This window comes from Mugil cephalus, chromosome 10 (assembly GCF_022458985.1).
Source record: "Mugil cephalus isolate CIBA_MC_2020 chromosome 10, CIBA_Mcephalus_1.1, whole genome shotgun sequence".
Taxonomy (NCBI): domain Eukaryota; kingdom Metazoa; phylum Chordata; class Actinopteri; order Mugiliformes; family Mugilidae; genus Mugil; species Mugil cephalus.
The window spans coordinates 24,314,368-24,334,901 of NC_061779.1; the positions used below are offsets into that span (position 1 = coordinate 24,314,368).

At 40.5% G+C, this 20,534-nt stretch overlaps 2 protein-coding genes across 8 annotated transcripts in view; both read left to right on the top strand.

Annotated features, from left to right (window-relative positions):
- The first annotated feature begins 813 nt into the window (after positions 1 to 813).
- Positions 814 to 18,260, top strand: LOC125015423 (F-actin-capping protein subunit alpha-2). Its single transcript, XM_047597282.1, has 10 exons — positions 814 to 945; positions 10,561 to 10,624; positions 11,969 to 12,020; positions 12,649 to 12,712; positions 13,585 to 13,791; positions 14,448 to 14,527; positions 15,909 to 15,987; positions 16,326 to 16,397; positions 16,580 to 16,642; positions 17,122 to 18,260. The coding sequence occupies exons 1-10, from the start codon at positions 907 to 909 to the stop codon at positions 17,260 to 17,262; spliced, it is 861 nt and encodes a 286-aa protein (XP_047453238.1). The 5' UTR covers positions 814 to 906; the 3' UTR covers positions 17,263 to 18,260.
- Positions 18,261 to 19,121: 861 nt separating this feature from the next.
- LOC125015420 (suppressor of tumorigenicity 7 protein homolog) overlaps positions 19,122 to 20,534 on the top strand; it is a 39,723-nt gene continuing 38,310 nt past the window's right edge. For 5 of the 7 annotated variants that reach the window (XM_047597273.1, XM_047597279.1, XM_047597272.1 and 2 more), the window contains exon 1: positions 19,122 to 19,520. The gene's annotated coding sequence lies outside the window, so the exon portion shown is untranslated. The remainder of the gene's footprint in view (positions 19,521 to 20,534) is intronic. The other 2 variants (XM_047597276.1, XM_047597277.1) reach the window with 1 other exon arrangement.

A 20,534-nucleotide genomic window follows, 5' to 3' on the forward strand; every position in this document is an offset into this window, starting at 1 on the left:
CAGACAATGAGTCCAGCGGTGAAACTAAACCGCCCGCTTTTAGAAAGCAGCCTTACTACACCATCTAGTGGAGGAAAGCACACCGCTGACACCTCACCGATGACACAAGCCCGTGGAATGTTTTCCTTAAAACCTGGGGCGTCCTAACAGCCTGATAGTTAATGTGCATGACGAATCTACAGCTCCAGCTGACCTACCCTTGCACTTTGTCTCATGCAGACAAATACACCAAACAATAAAATGAAACAAATTACTTTCCTCATGTATGCCCTCAAAATAGATTTGTTCTGAACTTACCTTTAACTTTAAAATGCCCCCTAACAAGGGTCTTAGCACGCAGAATTATGACCCCTTAAACTCTGCAACTCAGTTAGAATAACAAATCACATAGATAGATAAATAGGTCATCATTGCACATAACAGCTGCTATGAATCATTTGAAATATCTTGTAAAAAAAAAATGTATTTTATGCAAAAGCTGTATACCGATTCAGTAACTTTAGCGTTGCTTTGTCAGTACTGGGTCAGTATTTCTATGCACTGTCTTTCTGCCACTCCTTCCACTGTTTTACTGCTACCTAATTTTATGTCTATGTTTTATGCGTATTCAGTTTTTTCACTTCTCTTTTAACCATGCTAATAAATTAGACAGACTTTAATGATCCACCTGGGAAATTGCTTGGCCACAGTAGCTTAGTTGCACATGAAAGAAACGCTCTTAAGAACCATAAGTAAAAAGAAAGATAAAATAAAACAAGATTAAAATAGACTGTGTATCGCAGACACTCTGTGAGCATCCGTGACATCGAAGAGGCTGAGCTGAAGCGTCGGGATGAGCCGAGTCGGGGATACACCCATGTCGTGACGTCACGGGGCTCTGACAAGCTGGTGGTGCCGGAAGAAAAGATGGCGGATCATGAGGAGCAGCTATCCGACGAGGAAAAGGTAAGATACCGATTTAATTGCAGGTTAAAGCACCAACGGGGAAACGTTAGCGACCAAATTTTGAGTGGCGTGCCATTTCCTTCTCTTTGTGCGTCCCGGCGTCGAGCGGCGTTACGAAATTTGCAGAAAATCCAGGCCTCGGCACAGCCGCTGCTGCTTCTGCTCTTATTATTTTTAGCTCAACTTCCGCTCATTTGCGAATCTCAAACGGGGGCTCCTTGTACGGTCCTGACTCAAAATAGGAACCGTGTACATGTTTTAAATCCACCTGAGCGCATCTCCCACGGCGTTTTTCCTCGGTGGTCTTGTCGTTTTACTCTGGCGTCTCTAGTTTTTTCGTGTTTGTGTTACGGAAGTTTTCATAGAGCAGAGATCGCTAGCTGGGTGACTTAGTTTAGCATAGCCGCAGCCTGCTAACAGATGGCTGGGCTCACTAACACGCCCTTTTCTCTGTTTCATACCAATATTTCTGCCATTATACATACTATACGTAGTGGCGGGTTGTCAGATTTTGTTTTGTGACACAGTTTGTGCGTATGACAACCACCGTATCCAGTCTACAGACTAGCTTCCTGTTTATCTGAGGAGTAGCTGGAATATGAGGGGAGTGTGCGCCCCCGTTTCATCGAAAATACGTGGAAAGTACTTCGCGTGCAGCACAACCTAAGGATTTTTAGTTTCACTGAAAAGTCTACAGCTGTAAATGCCCAGCGCCGACACGTTTTAAAATAGTCAGGAAACTGTAAAGTTCATTACTCTAAGCACAGTTTACACCCCACGACGCACCCGCTAGTGTCTGAGTGGACGAGCCCGGCTCATTTTCTCATTTTCTCATTTCCTCAAAAGAACGCGCAAAGTCTTCTCCGCCAGTTCTCCACCTTTCTGACCAACGATGAACTGATATAAAATAATTATTATTAGTATTTAAATGTACAACTCTTTTTTATTTCCTTTTTCTGTTTTTTTTTTTTTTTTTTTTTAACTGGGTAAAAACATATGCATTAAAAGTTCAGCCAAAGCTTCTGTTTTATAGCAACGTCTTGTTTCAGTCCACTAGTCTATACTCCAAAATATCTCAACTTGAGAAGTTTCATGTTAGTTTTATACTGTAGCCACTTTGAGAGAGACACTGAGCTGCACAAATCTCTCTTCCACTTCCACTATATGCCCCGATGTATTGCAAATCTCTGTATAGCATTTATTTTATGACGTGCATTAGTCTCTGTTGAGTTCTGTTGTTTGGCCGGTCATACCAGAGCTGTTGTGAAAGACTCATTGACTTTATAGCAGCTGCTGGCTGTTTATCCAGGCATTTCATTGACAGTTTGGTCATTGATTTGCTCTGTCAGTCATCATGTAAATGATCAAAAAACATGCTGTTTGCACTTGTGTTGATTGGAGGTCACTGTAGATGATAGGAGGACATATGGTTTTGTCTCTGGGTTAGAATGTCTTTGGATGGATTTTGGACATCTTTGTGATGTCTAGTATTTTACGATACGATAATTAAAAAAAATCCACTCTCATATTGTCATTCTGAATAGGTTGATCTTCATGTACAGGTTGATAGCCTGTGTTGTGTCTGTCCTCTCCTCTGAGTCAAAATTCCTGCCAAGTTTGTTAAAATCACAGTAAGCCATTATGAGCCTTCTTGTGAATAAACTGTTATGAACTATTTCTCTTGATTATGTAATACACCATGTGGAGTTAGAAGAAGGCATTGTTTTATTTCGCTCTGAGTCAGGAGTTTTTTTGGAGATCAGGCAACTCATCGACTCCTGAGTGTGACTGCGTTATGCTCATCACACACACACACACACAGGCCTCAGCTGTTAACTAAGCATTTCATTACAAGGTGTCCAGGTGACTGTGGACGCTCTGTGATTTTTGTAATCTTCCACCATGAATAAAGTTTTTATTACCTTGTGACGCTGTGGTCGAAAAGGTTAACAACTTTGGATGCTAGTTTTGTGAAGAGAATGGGAGTTGTTTTCATCTCTTAACCACAGTGGTTTCCTCAATTGTCAGGGCACTTTCACTGTTTGACCAGACAGTTTGATTTTGTAAGGCTGAGAGAATGATGGTTGGCGTCCTGCCAGGCTGACTGAGCCAATATTACACAGTGCTGGGAGAAGTTGTTCGTTTTCTTCTCTGAATGTGACTGGTGTAGGACCAAGTGGCTCACATTATGCAACTGCAGTGTGTGTTATTAAAAAACAATGTGCACAAACACCACCGTTGGCATGTTGTACTTCAGTGGCTATCTCTCTGTGGTGCATCAGCTCAGAGCAACCAACCATCTGCTTTCGCCCCTCAGCTTTTTTTTTTTTTTTTTTTTTGCAACGTAGAGAAAAACTGCAAAGGGAGGAAATGAAAGTCTTCATCTGCCTGACACAGTAACAGTTGCCAACACTTGTTAAAACTGAACACTTAATTTGAATAACTTTCGCTGTCCCGGCAACATTCTGGGCTTCCTGAGACTCTTAGAGTGAACAAAGCAATAGGTCCCAGCCACAATCTCCCAGCACTCCTCCGATGGTACTTTCCTCGCACGGAAACTTGCTTTTATGGAAATCCTGACTTGCTATCATCTGACATTACTGTAATGAATGTTTAATCTATTTTTGGAACAAGAAGCTGGGACACACCAGGCCATTTTATCTTGACAACAAGACTCTGCATCAGACATTAAATAGTTTAGAGTTCGTCTCTGGGAAGCACTTAATAAATAAATGTGTCCCCAAGGATTGAGGAAATTCTTCTTTGTTGTTGTAGCTGTCAGCCTGACTTAGAGATTGAGAATTGGGTGCTGCCATTTGTAAATAATTAAACTGTGAGAAGAGTCTCATCTTTGCCTCAAACACCAAGTGCAGCTCTGGGACTTTTTGAGTCATTCAGGCTCTGGCCTGCCAACTTCCTCCTTGCAGCAAAAAAACCACACATGAGAATTACAGGAAACTCTCATTACTCAATATGTGCTCTCTTGGTCCCTTTGTCAGTGACAGAGCACGTTCCAGAACCAAAAAACAAGCACTATTAGTATTTTACTAGTCCACTTGATTTTTACAGATAAACCTCATCTTGTAAATGGCAATTTCACTCATAGAGTCAACGAATCTACCACCTAGTGCATATATATGTGTATATAAGCAATTGACTGCTGCTCACCTGGTCTAGTAGGGATAGGTCTCAGCTAGGGCAGAAATCCAGAAGCCCCTCCTCCATGTAAATGTTATGTGTTATGAAGACTACTATATACGGTAGTTTTAATGTGAAACTGTCAGAAAAATTGAATAGACAAGACATTCACTCCTCTATTGGTAATAGTAGATAAATGAGGAAGCAAAGTTTGCAGTTCCTCCTCAGCCCAAACAGATTAAATAATATGACATGAGACACTGATAAGTACTGAATGTAAATATGTATATTTATGTATGTGATTATGAAGCAGCTGATCAAAAATGCATGCTTTTGTGCGTGTACTCAAAGGTAAATGAATTAACCAGCTGTTGACATGACACCATTCTCTCTTGTTGATCACCAGCGCTGCATGAGATTGATAATTAGCTTGTTATGCTGTTCTCTACATGCTTGTGTGATCCAGGCTGATGTGGCAGCATCAGAAAGAAAACAACAAAAAACAATTCAATGAAGCATTTGAATGTGCCCTGATAATTGAAGTCTGAGTTTATTCCGATTTTCACTGGACTCCTGTCAGTGACACTCTACTTTGCATTGCTGCAGGTAGTTTCACAGGCACGAAAGATACATTAACAAACACATCATTTTGCTAACAATGTCAGGGATCGTTGCTGGGCTCCTACTTTGCGCATAAATAGTTACAGTACAGTAAGGCACTATAGATGAAAGCCTTGGTTACATTTCATGAATTAAAAAAAATTCAACAATAAAATTTGCATATGCCATTAGTCCACATGACTGATCTACAGTACAAAGATTAAAACTGGCACAAATGGACAGACGAAGTGATACAAAAATGATAAATGGATAGGCAAAGGAGTGTACTAGGGAAAATAAATATATTTGTAATAATGTTCTCATTTAATAGGAAACTCCCAACGATCCTTTATATGTCTGAATTTGGCTTTTGAGCAGCTCTCTTAGGCCATAATAATAACGTACTGGTAGTGTATTGCTGAAACTGACAACTCACTCTTCCTTTAACTGAGAATGCGATGACAGAGTAGTGCTGTCTGTCCGTGCCTGCAGCAGAGCAAAAGATGAAGAGACAAGAAAGGAACTAACTGTGCATGCATTTCTATCTGAATGGCCTTGTGGGCCCCAAACTGATCCCTTTTTTAAGTGTTAGAAAAAGCTTGAGCTTTTGTTGTTGATATCGGGACAGAAAGCTCACCACAAGAAGTTTTAAGAGTTGTCTTTGTTTGTGAGAGTGAAAAGTATATTTACAGAGATCATAAGATGACTTCAGTTGGGGTTAGGTTACATACAGGAGGTTGTAATGTGAGCTACTGATATTAAATTTGTTACATAGTCGGCTGCTTGGGGTAAAATTACTCTACTTTTACTGAGTTAATGTCAGGAAAAGTCAGTGGTAACACAGCTGTACTATTCAGAGTCTGTCCAGTGTGTTTCAATTTGGACTGGCCAGCCTGATGATTCATGACTTATTGTTGAAAGTAACATTTGTCAAGTGTGCCATTCTAAGAAATCTATTTTATATACGTCTTATAATATTTTTAACATATTTCACAAAGCCTGCTATACACGTCACTAACATACATCCATGTTTACCTTTATTTTGCCCCTAGGTTTGAATTCTTAACAAGACAAGACTTCATTAGGTGATAAATAGCCTGAAAACCTGGACGTGGAACGTTGGTCAGGAACCCCCCTCCCTCCACTGGGAACGGATTATGGCAAAGATCTGCCAAGCCTATCAAATCATTTGCGGGTGCTTTATACAGTGATTGACAAAGCACTTTAAGAACAACTTTAAGGCCAAACGGTTAACGGCAGTAAAGACATTTGTCAAGAATCTCTTAATGGCACATACTTTTGGTAGTTTTGGACAGCCAAGCTACTCCTAACATAGTCTCTACAATTTAACTTCAGTGCTTAACTGAGATTAAGTAAAATTGATGGCTATCTGGAAGGAAGGAAGTGGAAGTAGAAAAACAGTCAGTATTAATTTCATTCATGAGTCTGAGGGTCCTTGTGATTAGTAGTTAATGGGCTCCAATTTGTAACATAACTTGTATCACTTAGGAAAAGGTAAGAGAAGAGGTAGCAGTATGTCAGCCTGAGTCTGTCCGTGTTTCATGAAATGGAGAAAGAAGTCATTCTCTCTCTCTCTCTCTCTCTCTCTCTCTCCTGCTAATATTATTTTGAAAATGCAATAATATTTTACTGTTTGGTAAACCCATTAAAGAAAAACCCTTCTGAGGTTATTTATCTCTAACATCATAGATGCCGGGCTTTATTTCTTAAATTTAATCTAGCCGCTACCTCCTCATTTCGACTAGCAGTGCAACATTTCTTTATAGCCTACGGCATCCTCATTTGCCGTCCTCCTCACCCTGGCACCCTGCTGTGGACTTATTATTCATAAATTATTGCACCCACACCCGTTCATCACCCAACACCCCCCCCCCCACCAGCATTCACCCACATCCGACTGGTATTCCTCTAAATTCAAGCTTGTCTCAGCTGTGAAATTGGAGGCGCCAGGACTTTCTTCTCCCGCCTGGGACATGGAGGCATGCTAGGTTCAGGAATAAATCTCGGGGAGATGATGCAGCTTAAAGTGCCCATGGGCCACAATATTGCCTGAGCTCATTCATGCTGCGTTGTCTTTTTTTTTTTTTTTTTTTAAGCGATTATTGAGATTTTCATGTATCTGGATTGGCGTGATAAGGATTAGGGTAAGTGTGGTTTCAGTGGGTGTCATTTGAGATTAAAGAACGGGGTTTTTATGTAGAGCGGGATTGGCTGTTGCAAGGAAAGGAGGGGTTGTTGAGGATGAATATACAGTGAGCAAGCTGAAAGAAAAGAGACCAGCTGGTGTCTAGGCCAAGAGAGCACAAAGAAACGGGGGGGGGGGGGGGGGGGGGGGTGTCCCAAGTTTTTGTGAGTGTGTCAGTATTATTGTTCCAGCTCTTGGTAACCTCACGCCTGCACGCCGAATTCCTCCGTCTCCCCTCCACCCTTAAGAATCTTAAGAAAGATAAGGCATTCGACAGTAGAAGAGTGAGAAAACTACTTATTTCACATAAAAGAAAGACTTTGTCTAAGATCAGTGTGACTGGGACTGTGACTGAGTGTACCCGTGTTAACAGCCAGATAACCTGCCCATCACTTCCTCCTTCTTTAGGTTTTCTCTGCAGTTGGCCAGCTAGCATGGTTGTATGTTGTGGGTACTCACTGGAGTGTGTTGCTGTGAAGTGGTACTTGGTGACAGTTGCACCAGAGCTGTAAAGCTCAGATAAGTGCAGCATCATGCCCAATAACCGTACTGGCTCTGGTACGGGGATATCCCCTATAATTCCCTGTGGAAGCTGTTTTACTCAAGCCGTGCATTCATAACATGGTGGCAGTTAATGTTTATTGCTGAAACTAGGCCTCAGAGCCGATGTCCCAGTAGTCTGTGTCCCAGTGTAATAACAGACTGAGGGAACACTACATATTAGAGCTTCACAATAAAACATTCAGTGTGATTGTAATCACTTTCATACATTCTTGATAACATTTGTGAACTACATAATATCCCAAACCTGATGTTGGTGAACTACAGGTGTCGTTTAGACGCCTTGGACATTAATGATCATTTGCTTTGTCGATGTGAAGACTCTGTCTAGACTCATTTGTTGTAAAAAGCTGGTAAGTAGTTCACGGAGCAGACTGCTTCGCTGTGTCTGCACAGAGTTGTGGTTTGTCTGATTGCTCTGCCATCTTGCTATCTACAGCATGTAGCATCACACAGCCCATGTATAGGCTAGAGGAAGATCGTTGAACGCGGTGCGTCTGCTATCACTGCTAAGACAGAGGGATCATTCCTTAATGTACTAACTTAATAGACGGCACAGGACGGTTTCTCAGTGATTTAGTAGAACTGGTTTGAAGTACTTGGAAGGAGAGGAAGCATTACCCTGTTTTTAACAAGCTTTTAAAAGTCACTGCCTCACTCATAATACACTAATGGACTATCCTCCTCCTCTTCTTTCTTCCAATGATTCATTTTAAACCGCATCGCACTAGGTTTCAGATTCTGTCAGATGTAATTGCAAAACCATCCATCCATTCCTTTGCAGATTAACTGGTTTCTCCCTACCTCTAGGCACTACACAATTACTTGTGCAAGATCACACAGTAAAATTGAAATGTCTGCCACCAGCAGTATTTAAGACAATTCTCTGTGTTCACAACCTTAACATTTGTCTCAAACTGTAAATCAACATCCAGTATTTTGCCCAAACATTTATTTATTTTTTATTTTTTTATTTCTTCTATGATGTGCTTCTCTCAAGGCAACTAAATGAGAACCTAAATTTTGTGCAGGCGTGACGGTATTTGTCTTCAGAGGTCATCCTGTAATAGACTGGCAACCTGCTAAGGGTGTGATCTGCCTGCTGTCAGTGGCATACCGAATAAGCCTCCACCCCCTGCAACCCTGAACAGGATACCCGGTTCAGAAAATGGATTTATGAATACAATTACAGTGTGGCATCACACTAAGAGACACTGAAAATGTTTTTTAAAAAACAGCATGTAATGTTCTTCATGAATACTGCCCCTAGCATCCAATGTCCAGCTGTAATTACAGAGCTCCTGCTGAACTTAAACTCTAATAATAGACTTAACTGAAACCAGATCAGGCCTTATAGAGGGTTCAATTTGGTGTCAGATATTTGAACTAGCTGAGGTGCTGACACTTGGTTTTGTCTTTGCACACCCTTATAAATGCACACATGAAGCAAGGTGAAAGTAATACAGTTTCAGTACCAGCTAAAAGTTTCAGTACAGCTATGTTTACACTAATACAGACAGAAACTATGTGATTAGCATTTTGACATGCATTTGACGCATTCCTTAATTTTGCAACTCGTGACAACTCAATTCAAGTCCAAGTCATCTTTTTATTCGTGTGTATCGATTGCACTTTTCTGTAGCATAAGCTGTGGCCTTAACTGGCCAACAATAAAAAAAAATACATGCTCAGTTTTCTCCTGTGGGAAATATCACACTTCAAAATCTGAAACAAGCCAAATATTTTAATGATATGGTATTGATTAACCAAAGGATGATTTCAGACATAAACAATCACTTAGCTTGTGATAATATAAGACCAGAACTGAGGAAGAACTGGATGTTGTTCTCATGTGCCTAGATGAATTATTGACATACAGACAGGTCGCTCAAGGTCTTACTTGAGTGATTTCAGATGATGAGAACTCAGCACCCATGAAGACAAACCTTTCCCGGATTAACAATAGTGGGCTTGTGGGTTTAACATATCTTCCATAGTTTATCTTTTGGTGGTGCTGTTGACAACACACATATTCATGGGGTTACGGGTTCACTTTGTAACTTTCTCCACATAACTTCTGAACATAATACAACTTAACCATGGCTCTTGGAAAAGTAACCTGGAGTGTCTGGAGCTGTTTTCTGGATATGGAAAGCTTGTTTACTCTTCTGTCCTGTATAATGAGGAAGACCCAGTGCAAATTACCCTTCCCAAAGGACTTCAGATCTCAAACACAGTTGTCCACCAGCTGTTTAGAAAACGGTGTCATGCTGTCCAACACATACACCTCTATCGTGCTATGAATTTAAGACGGCTCAACGTAAATGGGTCATGACGATGATGCACATAAACTTTGATCTCAAAATCAAACGCACACACTAACGGATGCACATGTTCTTTCCCCAGTGTCTTCCTTTCTCTCAGCAACGCTCATTAGTAAGAATCAATCTGCAGCTCTGCATGAGTGCCAGAGCACTTGTATACACACACTGCTAATAAGGGCCCATGAGACACACACACACACACACACACATTTTCTCGGATGTACCAGCTTGTGAGACCAGAGGGAACCTGGGTGAGCCACTGTGCCCTGCCAGTGATAGAGAGAGGTAGAGAGATCTAGAGGTAGGGTGAGAGAGAGTGTGTGGACTGGAGTCCTCAGCACATTTTTATGTCCTTATATGGTTGTAAACCAAGCGGGGAAGGGAGGGGCTGTCATCTCGGTGTCAGTTTGACATGTGACCTGAAAACAGGAAGTGTTGTGGTGCAGCAGCAGAAGAGAAGTGAAGAAGCGGGCAAAGTGGCTGATCAGATGTGTTGTAGACAGAGGGAGACATTGAAGAGGTTCGCTCCGCCCTCCGAGCCAGTGACACAGTCACATTACACCCTCTGTTGGCTGCAGTGCATAGTCACTGTTTACACAGTGACATTATCCTCATGTAGTATTGTATAAACCCCCTCCTGCGTACAAATTTCTCAAAGAAAAAGAAATGTTGCGCTTAAGCCTCAGATTTAGAGTGTTATTGAGATACTTTATGCGGTTTCATTCTTTTTTTGTGTCTGACCGGTGACTAGTGTCCTTAACACGTACCCCGTGTCTTTGTTTGCAGGTGCGCATAGCGGCTAACTTCGTCATCCATGCTCCGCCAGGAGAATTCAACGAAGTTTTCAATGGTGAGCCCTTTGGTCTTTTTCTTCTGCATATCATGTGTGTGTGGCGAACCTCTTTCACATGTCTGTCAAGTTACGTGTGCACTTTCAGTTCTGTGTGAAACACAGTGCTGAGAACTGAGTCGTTAAAAGCTACATGAATCTCCCCACAGTCACAGAGCCTTTTGTCAGGAACAAATGAATGTTTTAATAATGTGTTGTTATTTTTTTAGTTTTAGCAGTCCCCATTTAACTCTGTACTACATTTCCTACATCCACGATGATTTGTGAAGATGAAACCCTTTTGGAGGAAGGCTCAATCACAATTAGTTTTGTCGGGTGTGAAATTAATCTTAAGCCCCTTTCATACCGCTTTTAATTAAAAAATAGTGAGTTAACATATAATTTTCAGACCCGGGTCGACTTGCCTTGGTGGTAGTAGTCACACTGCCAGTAGTCCCGGGTCTGACCTCCCGTCCTGAGAGCTGCGTGCCTGTATTTTTCCTCCCTCTTATATGGACCCGGGGTCTGAAAATCCCGTGCCAACCTGCTATTTTCGTATACTGTATGTTTGATATTAGTGACTGTTGCTGTTTCTTAACACACAAGAAGGTTGTGGGTCACGTTGTAGACTGAGAAACAGTGAACTAAGCAGATATGAATGAAAACGACTTGGTCAGGAAGTTTCTGATTGTATGTAAAAGTGAAATTGTCAAATTTACTCCAACATTACAGCATGCATCGTCTGATTAGATACTACCCAGGGATAGAGACAGAGCTCAGTGTCAAAGCAGCTTTTTCACAGTTCTCGCTCTAAAGTAGTTTTTGCATTTGCGAGACATTGTGCCAAACTGGAAACCACCTCTTTGCACGTATCATAACAATCTGGCAAATGAGAAGGCAATATGAGACGTTGATGTTTAGGCCAAATTGTAGCTCACCCTGTAGCACAAGTGTTGACATCAGCCTGTCAAAGTAGTGCCCCTTGAGAGAGAAAGTGTCTGTAAAAGTGTTTTGGCATCGTTAAAGCCTTGTTCTGCCCCGATAAATGTCGTCACCTAAGAGGAACGCCAGGGGGTCTGTGTGTCTGCTGCTTATCACAGCCTGACAGCCACCCACACCAGAATATACTCTAAAACACAGTCCCATATTGCCACCTTGCGCCCTTTCATCTTGTTTGATTTCATAGCAATCTCCACTGAGCTAATTTAGCGTGTCTGCTTCACTCCCCTGGCATCAGTGCTGCAGAGACTGACTGCAGGCAGCTTTGTCTTTTGTGTCTGTGTGCATGTCATGGTGCTAATGTATTCCACCTTTCCTCTACTCCGGTCTCTCCGCTCTAGTAATTGTACCTTTTTTTCTCCTCAGATGTGCGATTGCTGCTCAACAATGACAATCTTCTCAGGGAAGGTGCAGCACAGTGAGTGTCCCCTCATGCTATTTTCAAGTGTTGAAAAAAATGTTTAGAATATACATAAGTATGTGAGGAAACACAGGTTCAGGGACACGCCGTCATTCCTTGTATGGTGTCTTTATATGAATACACACACCGTTAAGCCAACACATTGTGACCACCTTGTGAAAGATGCTGCTACATGCTGCCAAAATAACTCTGACCTTCAGCCCCAGTCACCAAGTTCCTTACATGGCCCGTTGGGTCAGCTCCTCACAAGCCTTTCGAACTGCTCTGACCCAGTTGTCTTGCCATAATATCTGTTGCTTGTCTTAAAGTCTCAACACCTGCAATATGTTTGCTTCAAATGCTCTTGTTTACCATGTTCACATGGAGGCTCTATATAATAGCTTGCAAGTTAATATGAAATATTTCATAAAAACAATAATATGTCTGAGTAAACGGTCAATAATCTCAATAGTCTTGTGTTTGCTACACTATGTTACTTGGTTAGTTTGCATAACTGTTCTTCTAGACACTGACAGTGGTTCTCACAAGGCCCGTGTGAATTAACACTTTAATACCCACATAACTTCCCGTTATAATCACAAGCTCGTGAGTTCCATTTTAAGTGTTTTGTTGTTTCTCTCTGCAGTGCATTTGCACAGTACAACTTGGACCAGTTTACCCCCGTGAAAATCGAGGGCTACGAAGAACAGGTGAGCTCACACCTCAACCTTTGACCCAAACGGGGTGACAGCAATGTAGAGAACTGGAACTAGATGATATCCAGGGTCTGAATCTGATGGCTGACTCCCCTCATTTCCATTTCATTCATAATTGTATTGTTAACACATATCTGGGGAAAATGTAATTTTATCCACATGGTTTGAACAGTCACACGTGCTACTTTCTAGAAGGTATAGAAATATAGATTTATGGGGCACTGTTTTTTGTGCTCGTTCGGCAAAGAGAGCAGAGTCACATGAAGTAAAACGTAATAAAAGAAGTGTCAAGCTTATTAAGCTGTTACATTTGATCTGATCTACAGTATAAATACAAAAGCAGGCTTTTTATTGTTGCATTAGAAATATTGGTTCATTGGCATGAAAGCAGAGAAATGAGTCTGGATAATTCCCTGTGTGGGAATAAAGATCACAGACTTGTGATTATTTTGACGTCACTGTGCTCACTACCTGTGAGTTCCTGTGAAGGTTGATCGTTATGGTGGATAAATGAGGCTGTGTTTGCTTCAGTAATGATTGCAGATTCTGATGAAAAGATGTCATCATATCCCTCTGTTGCCTTATCACGGGCTGAAATTCCCCTGTCTGACACCCAGCAGGCTGAGCTAAGTGTTAGGTGGAAGACACTAGATGAAAGGATGACGTTTTACTCCTCTCTTAAGCCTTCTCTTATTGTTTGTATTTATTGCCTCTTTTTTTATTTGTGTAATTGTTTATGGTTTTAATTAATGCTTTTATTATTAATTATTATTATTATTATTATTATTATTATTTTTACAATTATTCCATCTTCTTACTTCTATCCTTGTTCATTTGTTTTACTTTGCTTTCTCGTTATAATCTAGGTCTTAATCACAGAGCATGGTGACCTTGGAAATGGCCGAGTCTTGGATCCCAAGAATAAGATCTCCTTCAAGTTTGACCATCTGAGGAAGGAGGCCAGCGATCCACGGTCCCATGATGTTGACGGTTCCATGGAAGGATGGAGGAGTGCTGTGGACTCAGCCGTCAGGGCCTATGTCAAGGAGCACTATCCCAGCGGAGTGTGCACCGTACGTTTCAGCCTGCATCATAAACACAACGACGTATCTGTCATCACTTAAAGGAACAACTCACCCAGAGACCTTCATTCTGTGCTTTATGATCTTTGAATTTGTCAAAAAATATATAAACATTAAACAAAATGATACTTTATTACCACTTTCTGAGAGCAAATAAATGGAGTCTGTTTGATAAAATAATTATTACATAAAAATGTGTAAAATAATCAATACACATTGTTCTGAACTGTTAATGCATTATATATCTTGTTGAAGATGTGTATTGCATCTTGCTAAAATCCCTCTGTTCAATTAAGAGATATTCTGTTTTTAGTGACCTTTCATTTCTTTCTTTTGACCGATACATCAACACACCAGTGTTTATCTCCATTTATTTGTCTAATGTAGTCACGTGGTGAGGAAAGACTGATCAAATCTAAACAAGCATCCGAGTACAGAACAGGAAGGAATTGGAGGCCGTTTTGTTTCCTGTTCTAGCTAGTTTAAAAATCTAGTGTACAATCTTTGAATAGCAGGTCAGCGTTAATTTTTATCTTCAGCTCGCAAAACACTTTCTCCTACCAATTAAATACGTACAGCGATAGACAATTAGCAATGAGAAAAGTGGCCGTGAACTGTAAGAAAACCTGTTTTTCTCCTCCCTTCAGATTTATGGGAAAACCATCGACGGTCATCAAACCATCATCGTGTGCATCGAGTGCCATCAGTTTCAACCAAAAAACTTCTGGTATGCATGAGCCACTTAATAATGAAATTATCTTTCTTTCTTTTTACATTTTGGCTTTTGTGACACCTTACTTTGATGTTTCTTATAGATGTGCGCATGTACAAAGCAGTGCAATTATTGATTTTAGGCTAGAGCTGGTTGTCATTTATGCTTAAAATAATATTTATTTTTCTACCAGAAACACAGCTTTTAGATTTTCTAGACATGGTTTCTTAATCAAATTGCATTTTAAGCACTGAATTATAAGGCCTCAAATGTTACCAGAGGCTTTACTTTAATTGACACTTAGCTGGGGAGGGTTGCACTGAAGCATTGCTGAGCTGTTTCTGATCAGGTTAATCTAATTGGATAAGAACTGCACCAATCCTCTTTGCTGCTGGGTTTTACTGGGCTTATGGGTTGTTTGGTGTAATGATCCCACGGCTCCTGCATGCAACTGCTACTGTTGACTGCCCATTTTCAGTAATGAAGAAGATATTAATTAGCCATCACAGATAGTTGGCCTCAGACACCATACATTTAAATATTTTTTAAATATAACACAGTTCTAATCTAATTCTAATCTATCTCGCCTTTGTACTTGACTGGATGTAGTGTCATATAACATTATAATAAAACAATTAATAATGAATAGTTACTAGCTGGGTTTCTCTCAAATCTGCATAGGAAAATCTAAAGAGACGCCTGTTTTGATTGAATACACTTATGCAAATGTTGGGGGTTGTCTAGATAAACAGTCGGTTGAGCTGATTAATTGAGGAGCTGATTGAGAATATTATGTGAAGATTGTGCAGAAAGACTTACATATAGATTCATTTAGTATCTGGCTATTCCATAAATCTTTATTAGTCATTTTGATGACAAATCTCTTCTTGGTGTTAGGTTGGTGTGTTTGACTGTCAAGGCTCTAACCTACCACCGAACCATTCAGGGACTCCTTGTGTCCTGTATGGATGTTTTATCATATTTCTCCAGCCCATGTTAATTTTTTTTTATATGTATTTGTAATTTTATATAAATTGTCACTTTGTCTGTACAGAGACAATTGAGCCAGAGTTATCTATCTATCATATTGACTGCTTATTTTAACCATTGTGACATGACATTGAGACACATTTAAATGAGAACATAGTGTGGTTCCTCGTATCTGTTTGGATCTTAACAAAACTCCAGATAAGATCTCATTTCGTCTCAACAAACAACTCTGGAAGAAAAGAAAAACAATAGTACTTTTGCAGGTTCAATTTGGTCTTATACTATATGTGGAAAGTGGAACAACCCTGTAAAGCAAAGGGAGTTGGGGGAGTTTATCCCGTTGTCATGTAATTGAGAGAAGTAATGTGTGTTTGAAGTCTCTTTTTCTCTCATCCTCGCTGCACAGGAATGGACGCTGGAGGTCAGAATGGAAATTTACCATCTCCCCCTCCACCACTCAGGTGGCAGGGATCATGAAAATCCAGGTATTGTGTTTGAGTCTTTGACCACAACCATAATCAGTACACATGTTCACATACACCGCAGTGAACATGTGTACTGATTATGTTTGGGTAGACTTTACATGAATCCAAAATAGTTTACAGGAAGTGTCTTCATTTGTTTACTTTGGTTAAGACGTTTGGTTATGACAGCTCTTGGTATCAAATTCTGCTCTTTATCAGGAGGGTTGATTTTAGAGCCCTTACAATGTCTTTATTAACCCATACACTTGGTTCCACCTTCTCTAAAACGTACATCACTTTTAGCAACCAGTGTATTTCTGTTACCAAATAAATTGAGCCTGGACACCCATCTTTTTCAGGTTCATTACTATGAGGATGGAAATGTTCAGCTGGTGAGCCACAAAGAGGTTCAGGAGTCCATGACAATTTCTGTGAGTATATCTCAAAGTACAAACTACTCAAACTTTAATATAATTGTACCTTTGTAATCCTGTCCACCACAGTTATAGGTTTACATTTTAAAAAGACATTTTAACCTGGTGACAGCCATATAGGGAGGCGTCTTGTCACCTCTGCTCTTAAAATGAATAATGTGTGAGTCGTCATCTTTCAGAATGAGGCTTCAACTGCAAAGGAGTTTGTTAAGATCATGGAGACTGCAGAGAATGACTATCAGGTATGTCATCGAGTCATCTGGAAACCTTGAGTTCAGTACGCTGTTTCTGGGAAACTGAGTTTTCATCTTCACTTGTTTTATGCACTGTACAGGAAGAGGAATGATGAAAATCTCCATTTACAGTCAGATTTTCAGGCCTCACTGGGAATTAAATTCATTTATTGGCTCATTTGTTGATTTTCTTTTTTTTATGATGCCATGTTTAATTGACTGAAATTTGTGTCACTATGGTCACAATTTAATGATGAAACTCATTTTTTAAACAATATTTGGACTGTGTGTATTAATGGCACAGACAAACCTGCACAAACACTGACCTATGTTAAGTGATAAAGTATAAATTTTCATCTTGCAATTCTAAATTATTAAAATTAAAATTACCTTCCAATTATGCAGCAACACTTTTTCAGAGCCAGGCAACTCTAACCCTAATTTTAATATGCTCCTTCCTCTCTCCCTCTTCCCTTTATTCCTTTCAGACGGCCATCAATGAGAATTATCAGACCATGTCGGACACTACCTTCAAAGCCTTACGCCGCCAGCTTCCTGTGACACGCACCAAGATCGACTGGAACAAGATCCTGAGCTACAAGATTGGCAAAGAGATGCAGAATGCTTAAAAACGACGGAGAAGATAACAGACAGATCCCCTCCCCGACCCCTATCCCCTCCCAAACAACGTTGCATGACTGGATAGTTGTATCGTCTTTGTACAAAAATTTGAGAAAACCAGGGAAAAGAAAGGTTTGGTCTCACAGCCAGACATCACACATTGGACTATGTTTCTTGTTTTATACAGACACTGTTAACTCCTCTGTATGTGGAATCTGTGATGATAAAGGTAAACGTATTTGGGAAAATATAACTTGAGGAAATATTGCAAGACATAGGAAAGAGGGCGAACACTTGTATGCAAAAACACCGTTATAAATTACAGTATCACGTGTGCAATATTTATTGTGTCAGTGAGACCACTCCTTTTGTTTGACCTGATTAAAAACGGTTTGAATTTGCAATGTGGAAAACAAATCATATTGGGGAGTATTTTGTCTGCGTAAGCAAAAGAGCTCATATTGTGGCTGAAACGAGCAACTCCCTTCACTTCACGGTTAATGTCCCATATGGTCAACAACAAAACAAAAAACAAAAAAAAAAAAAAAAAGGAAAGTTTGGTGTTCATTGACTGGTATCTTTGGCACAAGCAGCTACCACTGTCGGCCACTCAATGTTCTTGTTCTCTCATTTTGGTACTCCCCTCACCGTCTGTCCTGTATGTGAGATCTGAAGCTCGCAGTGCTCCTGGCTAAATTGCCTTTTTGACTTGACATCCTCTAACTCCCACTCAGCGCAGGGAGTTCTGCGACCACATAACAAGCTTAATTAACAAGTCATCAGTCGCTAAGTAATGTGCATAATGTCCAATTTACAATAAAATCCAAAAGTATCACTCTCCTCCAGTGCTTATTTTTAATATAAACAGAACCTGACTGTATTATAACAAGGCACATTGTAATATATACCTGTATGAAACATCCTGTCTGTCAGTTTGGTGATTTATTTCCATGAGATTAATTGTAATTCAGTCACAGTTATGTTGCATTAAATGACAAATTTTCTATTTACAGACTCACTCATAATTTCTGATGCCATTTAATGTGATACAGAAATGAGAAAATAAAGTCAAGATGGAATAATAATAATGATAAAAAACTCAAGTTGGGGCTCTTTGCAGTCCTAAACTATCTCACACTTTTAAATGGCTTGACTGTAAGGAAGCGATTAATTTATGACATGACAGAAATCTCATCTTTAATGTACACTTGGATGTTTTAGTCTCATTCTACTCAGTGGAGAGAACCAGCAATGGAAGTAAAACATGTCTAAATTGGTGGAGGCTGTCGGAGTCTTTGATACATCTTTGGAGTGAACGAGGCTGATTGTGTTTTACACTTTGACAATTGCACAGTTTACCAAAACTACCTATTTGCTCAGTGCTCACATTGGTGGCTTGGTATTTATCAGCATAATCGCAGCCATTTAAATATTAGAGCTGCCCATCATAAGCAAGTGGAACATTCTTACTGTGTGATGTGATGTTTATTGAATTGGCATATGAGAGGAATGCTTCCTGTAAACTGGAGTCTGTCCATGTTTCTAAGGTTTGAATATTAACTGCAACCGTGGGGTAGACTATAAGTAAAAGTAGACATAAGACTAGTTAATTAGTTTTGTATCAAAACAAAAAAATAAATAAGTTGAATTATATGATCGCATATATTCCAATTAAACAATCCATATAAAGTAAAACTTAGGTACGTGTCAGGACGGACGTAAAAATAAATAAATAAAAAGAATTTGTTTGCTGCAAGAGAACAACAGATCACAAAATGTTAAGGTACCTGCCCTGGGCGACATGAAATTTGGCAAAACAGAGGACAGTGTGGCCTACTGCGGCTGCGCAGTTTGAGCCTTCACATGTGACAGACAGCTGTCCACCGCTTACTCTTACTCAGTGCGTGTGTTCACCTTGACCCAGCGTCTTTACTTAAGTATGTATATTACTATATAGTTAACTTTAACACAGCTACGCCGTTTTTGAGAGTCAGCGTGTCGAACTTTCCTCGGAGTTCAGGTAAACTACTGACAGCGACACCTTGAGGCAACGGCGGCGAATTGTCCAGGTTAGCGAGCCGGTGGCTAACTGGTAAGTGTTAGCCGACGCTAGCCATCCAGCTCAGCTCACTCAGCTCAGGCCGCCCTGCAGACACGTCTACACAGTCCGCTGCTGCTGGGAACGAGACACATGTCCAGGAGCTGGCAGGAGAAATGCTCGCTACGAATGAGGATTTAACCCGGTTCCCCGCGTACACACACTGAGGTAAGCTCTCACGCACGTGCCGTTAACGGTACCCCCGACGTTGCCATTCACCGAGCCTCCACTTTTTCGCTTTTTTTTTTGTTGTTGGAAGTTTTCGTGTCCTGCAGACGCCAGCTCACCCTGTTAGCACCTAGCTAGCTGAACTGGCGGACTCTTGGCCAAGTTTAAATGGGAACTCTCTGAACATGCACATCTGAGCGACAGTGGGATGTGGCGAACTACCGACTAATTCGTTTCCATTGTCAAGCCAACACACGGGAGCAGAGCGCTGCGTTGTTTTAACAGTCCCCATCCCGAGTCAGTGCTGCATCTCCTATCTGTTACTCCACAGTTCGTTTCTTCGCGCTGTCTGCTTGCCAAGTTTTATCATTTCTCTCAACGAAGGGAAATTCCCCTAGGACAGATAGGGATGCACCTAGCAACGGTAGTGGCTTTAAGAGAAATGTAAGCCCTCGCTTGGATATCCCGAATGTAGCACGGCTTGTTAGCCTTGTGGACCAAAAGCTGGAGGGGGTCAAACTCATTTTAGTTTGTGGGCCACATTCAGCCCAATTTGATCTCGTGCGGGTAAGACCAGCCACACAAGTGCATAAAGTACAGACTTTTTCTGTTTGTTTTAGTGCAAAGAAGTAAATCTTAAAAAAAAAAAATAAAATAAAAAGAAGAAAAATAAGTGCAAGTTGGGCACATTTATGCCTGTTGTTTAGTCTTGAGTCTCATCAGCTGCATTTCCATTAGTTTTTCTCAAAATAAAAGCGATATTTCTGAAATTTTGATCGTATGTGTTTCCATTGAAAGTAATCTCCTAAAGTCTAGTCTCGTGATATCTCATAATTCCCTTAAAGTCTCCTCACACAGACTTCACTTTGAGGAAGACAGACTTAAAATGAACCGGTCACATGACCCCTGTGTCATATCCATTGAAGGGGAAATGTGAAACAAGTGTTTGCATTGCACTTTTGCGCCAAATTTTTATATCGATACGTCTGACAGCTCTTGAGAGCTTTAAAGTGT